This window comes from Eurypyga helias, unplaced genomic scaffold, assembly GCF_000690775.1.
Source record: "Eurypyga helias isolate BGI_N326 unplaced genomic scaffold, ASM69077v1 scaffold47116, whole genome shotgun sequence".
NCBI classification, from domain to species: domain Eukaryota; kingdom Metazoa; phylum Chordata; class Aves; order Eurypygiformes; family Eurypygidae; genus Eurypyga; species Eurypyga helias.
In genome coordinates, this window is record NW_010256830.1 from 1 (window position 1) to 4,377 (window position 4,377).

General features: G+C 55.8%; 1 protein-coding gene across 1 annotated transcript; it reads left to right on the forward strand.

Moving 5' to 3' along the window:
• The first annotated feature begins 1,332 nt into the window (after positions 1-1,332).
• On the forward strand, positions 1,333-3,706 carry TYW3 (tRNA-yW synthesizing protein 3 homolog (S. cerevisiae)). The gene is made up of 4 exons (XM_010153785.1): positions 1,333-1,452; positions 2,232-2,303; positions 2,573-2,706; positions 3,487-3,706. The coding sequence occupies exons 1-4, from the start codon at positions 1,333-1,335 to the stop codon at positions 3,704-3,706; spliced, it is 546 nt and encodes a 181-aa protein (XP_010152087.1).
• The last annotated feature ends 671 nt before the right edge of the window (positions 3,707-4,377 follow it).

A 4,377-nucleotide genomic window follows, 5' to 3' on the forward strand; every position in this document is an offset into this window, starting at 1 on the left:
CCCACCCCAGCCCTTGCCAGGCCCAAGCGAACGCCGGAGAGGCGAGTGCGGGAGTTGCCCTGCAACGCCGCGTCGTGCGAGGGCGGGCGGCTCTGTTCCTCATCAGCTGTGGCACGGCTGTGGTTACCGGGGCAATTTTTTAAATCTGGCACATCAGGAAGACCGGATTTCAACTTAAAATAAGAACATTTATGGAGGAGATGCTGCAAAAATGCATTCAAACACTTTCCAGTGTTTAAAGGAAAGGGGGGAGTGTTACTTCAGCAGTTTTCTTTTATGCCATCGTGTCCTAAAAAAGCATATGGCTGTGGTTACTTCCTGATGATTTTACTGAATATTTGGATTTTACAAGAAAGATGAGAAGGGCCGGGCAAGACAACAAAGGATGGGAAAACAGCTGAAATTTCTCAAGTTAACGGAGCAAATTTCTTAGTGCCGGGAATTAAGCGAGTGAAAGCAAACAAGAAGCAGGGGGGAATGCTGCTTATGATTAAATAATCTTAAAAGGAAATAAGTAATAGAACTGCCTCAAAGCAGCCTTTCTGAATGGAAAAAAGCAGTTCTGGCCCTTGAGCCGCCTGCCAGGAGAGCACAGGAGAGCAGAGCAGTTGCAGTGCCAAGCCGTGCAGATTGCCACTTTGCTTTCCCCACGCTCCAGGATCTAGGAAAAACTGCCACTATCCTCTCGGGCTTCCAGCAGAGCTGAGGGGTCTGGAGGCAGTTGCTTGGATTCAGTAATTGTGAAGCTGCTTCCCTCTTGCTTCCCCTTGTCTTGTGGGTTTATGCCTCTGATTTCCACCTCTGTCCTCTCTCTGCAAGTCGAGCACAGTAGGCTCTGCGCTACTATTTAAACTAGGAGTGACGTGATCAAGGATGTTAGGCCATGAGTGTAACCTGCTGAGCCCAGAAAGGTTTTGAAGTCGAGGGATGTACTTCAGAAAATAAAAGTCTTTGCTTTTAAAGAGCAGTTTTAAATAAACAAGTAAGAAGGTGACCGTGCTCTGGTTTCATGGGGGCAGTGAAACTGCCCTCCCATGCTGCACCGGCTGTCGATCCGTGTGCACCCTCCAAGAAAAAAGCAGGGAAGTGCCCCTTTGAAAGGTGTTTTAAGTCCCTCTTGCTATGAACTGCTGTTAAGCCTAACCGGTTTAGCAAACAGAATCATGGGAATCGTGGAATTTCTGTGTATTGAGCAAGGAAAAATCAGAAGCGGCTGAACAAACCTGAGAGCTTGGAACTCACCCGCCGCATTTTCGGTGTGTGTTTGACCCTCTGACTAGCTCGCATTTCTCTGTTTTGTAGTAACAGGACACACTTGCAGTATTAATGTAAATGTTGTGGTGTGTTTCCCAGATGACAGCCCTAGGGAGAGCCACTGGCGACGTCGTGCTCAAGTTTGAACCATTCGTGCTTCACGTGCTGTGCCGAGAGCTGCGGGATGCACAGCTTCTGGTAAAACCTCACCGAGCAGCAGTGCTGCCGCGGTGCCCCCCGTCCTCCCGGCTGTCGGGCGTGGGCTGCCGAGTAAGGCCGAGCACTTAGGGACGGCCCCGGGTGCGCTGCGCGTCTCAGCGAGGGCACTGCGAGTGCGCGGGTGACGAAAACACAGCTTGAGGCGTAGCAGAGGTCGTGCTGTAGATCTTGGGAAACAGAACCACGCGACCACGGCGCCGTGGTGGAGCTGAGGCAGGTTGCCCGGTAAAACCTCCTCCCGGTGAGCCCGGGTCGCGTCCACTGGCCGGACGTGATGGGGTTTGAGATGGCCTTTTGCTACAGGCCAGACCCTTTGACTCCAGGGTTTCATGTCATTGAGCGCCGTTGCCTTCTGCTTTTCCAGAATGGCCCCGGAGAGTAACGGCTGATGGGGAAACGCAGAAGAGGGCTGATTAGCTTCCTTGGCACTGCTGCACGTCCCGCTCCACGTGTTGCAGGACTGTGTTCGTGCTTACCAGCTCTTCGATAAAACCGCGCAGTGCCGGGCGGGAGGCCGGGGTCCCTCCGCAGCAGCCGGGGAGACTAGACCGACCGTGGCTCTTTGAGACCCAACCGCCCTTCGTGGTGCCGCCCCGGTTGCTTGAGAGAGCTTTAATGTACCCACGGCATCGGTCTGGGGAGGGGGGTTGGCTAAGTGCTTCTGCAGAACCGAGACTGAACTGCCTCGCAGCCCGGCCACGGCTGCGTCGTGCGGCGGGAGCGTGCAGCCCCGTTTAAGGCGTTTGCTTGTTCCGCAGCATTCGGCAGCCATCGAATCCGGGTTCAGGAACTCCGGCATTACGGTTGGCAGAGGCGGAAAGATTGTGATGGTAAGGACTTCTCTACTTGCCTGTAAGGGGTGTAACAGCATCCTGTTGGTACTGTTAACCTCGATCTTCCAGGAGCCACGGTCTGAGTTACAACGTGATGGCCGGGCCGGCGCAGCAGGGAAATGCCTTTCTGCGGTAGCCGACAGCAAACCCACCAGCTGTGGGGATAAGCGAGGACCTTTCCTCCTAGGGACTCCCCCCATTATTTAAATAACCTTCAGAAAATAAAAAGCTGTGTTCTAGGTAAGTCCTTCTGCGTGTGTTTCCAGGCCGTCCGGAGCACTCACTGCCTGGAAGTCCCGCTGAGCCGCCAGGGAAAACTGATGGTCTCCGAAGAATATATTGAATTCCTGGTAGATGTAGCTAATGGGAAGATGGAAGAAAACTCAAGGAGGATTGACAGGTTGGTAAGAGCACAGCAGTCCCACCCAGGACATCCAGATCCAACAGTCAGGGAGGTTATATGGAAAAAACCCACCAAACCAAAACAAACCCCCCAAAAATCCAAAAGAACCAGAACCAGACAACCTCCCAAAGTCTAAAATACAGTCTCAGTTCATTTCTTGAGCTCTGAAGACTGTCATCTGCTCAGGCGGAAACCCGTGAACCACCAGAGTTTGGTGGCAGCCTCTGCTACAGCGCAGGGTCGAAGCTCCTGGTGACACCAGCGTTTGTCACCCCACCACCGTGACCGCGCTGCGGCGACTGCCTGCGTGGTTCCGCAGCCGGGGGCTTCGGGAGGCGGGGGGTTACACACACCTCGGGTCTTTACGTCTGCCTCCGAACGGGCCGAAGAGCCCGAGGATGAGGAGGCCACCTGTGTGCACCGCGACCAGCTGCTCCTCAGAGGCAGGGCTGGCGGTGGCGGTCCCTCTGCCCGCTGTCACACGTTTCACCCGATCCCGTCTCAGTCTCTGCAAGATCTCAGGGGTCTCAGTGGCACCTGGGTGCAGCTGCTGGCTGGTCTGTAACACGCAGGTGTTCGGAGAGGTGCAGGGCACACACGGGGAACCCCTGCGGGTCGTTCTCATTTTCCTTGGCTAGCACACTCCCGTGTTCGCAGCGCTCTCCTGTGCTTAGCACCGGCGCCTGCATCGCAGGAGCCTTACTTCGGTTTCCCAGAGGAGCTGGGCAGATCTGAGCGAACCTACAAAGTAACAACTGCTCAACTGCTTGTTTCTAGGTTCTACAGATGCTTGGAGTTGGCCCTGAACGCGGCGGCCAGCACCAACAACGCCCCCCCTGAGGGGACGGAGGAGGATCGCCCCGTGTACGTCCGCAGAAGGAGGAGAAGGACCGTTCCACGAGGTGCACGCGCCTCTGCAGAGGATCACGGCGAAGAATTGGAGCCCGAGGATGATACAGGGAGCAGCCTCGGTATTCTGGCTGCAGTCCTGGTGTAGGCTGAGGCACTGCGAAGGAGACGGCAGACTGAGTCGTCGGTGCGATGCTCTGCAAGGGGCACAAACGCTGCTCTGAGGGGCGACACTCGCATGGGCACCCACCGTGCCCGTGCAGGGGCACCGATGTGTCAGGTGTGGCGGGAAAAAAGGCCATGGGGCCACCCCGGCCCGGCCGCTGCCAGCACAGAGGAGCCAGAGCAGGCTCTGCTGTGTCCTCTGGGGTAAGGTACTGGTGACAAACCTTGGAGACCTCAGGGTGGGCCAGGGGCTCGCTTCCAGCCTTCGCCACCGCACGTTTCCGGAGCCCTTCCCTTCCATCCTGCAGAGGTGGAATGCAGCCCCGGAGTTTCTGGGGTTTAGCTCAATCTAAGCCCTAACGGCCAAACCTTCGCGGCCTGTGGCAGCGCGTACAGGAGCGGTTCGTAGGAGTACAGGCTGTCAGAAACTGATGTGCGCCGCCAGCCCACGTTCCTCTTACCACGACGGCAAATCCTGGAGGATTTTTAGACGGCTGTAACCTCGGAAGGTTTCCCTAACTAGTGCCATCTTGTTCCTTCATCCCTGTGAACGCCAGTTCCTGAGGACTGTTGGGGACCCCCTGCAAAAACACCAAACCAAGACCCTGCAGCAAGAAAAACAGTGGCGTGATTCTCAGCGAAAGGTTAGAGAAT

Bases quoted from the DNA above. Each gene is read 5' to 3' on its own strand.
- TYW3 (XM_010153785.1), top strand. From the start codon at position 1,333: ATGTTGTGGTGTGTTTCCCAGATGACAGCCCTAGGGAGAGCCACTGGC. The intron at 1,453-2,231 runs GTAAAACCTCAC...CTTGTTCCGCAG, and splicing joins TGCGGGATGCACAGCTTCTG to CATTCGGCAGCCATCGAATC. The intron at 2,304-2,572 runs GTAAGGACTTCT...GTGTGTTTCCAG, and splicing joins GAGGCGGAAAGATTGTGATG to GCCGTCCGGAGCACTCACTG.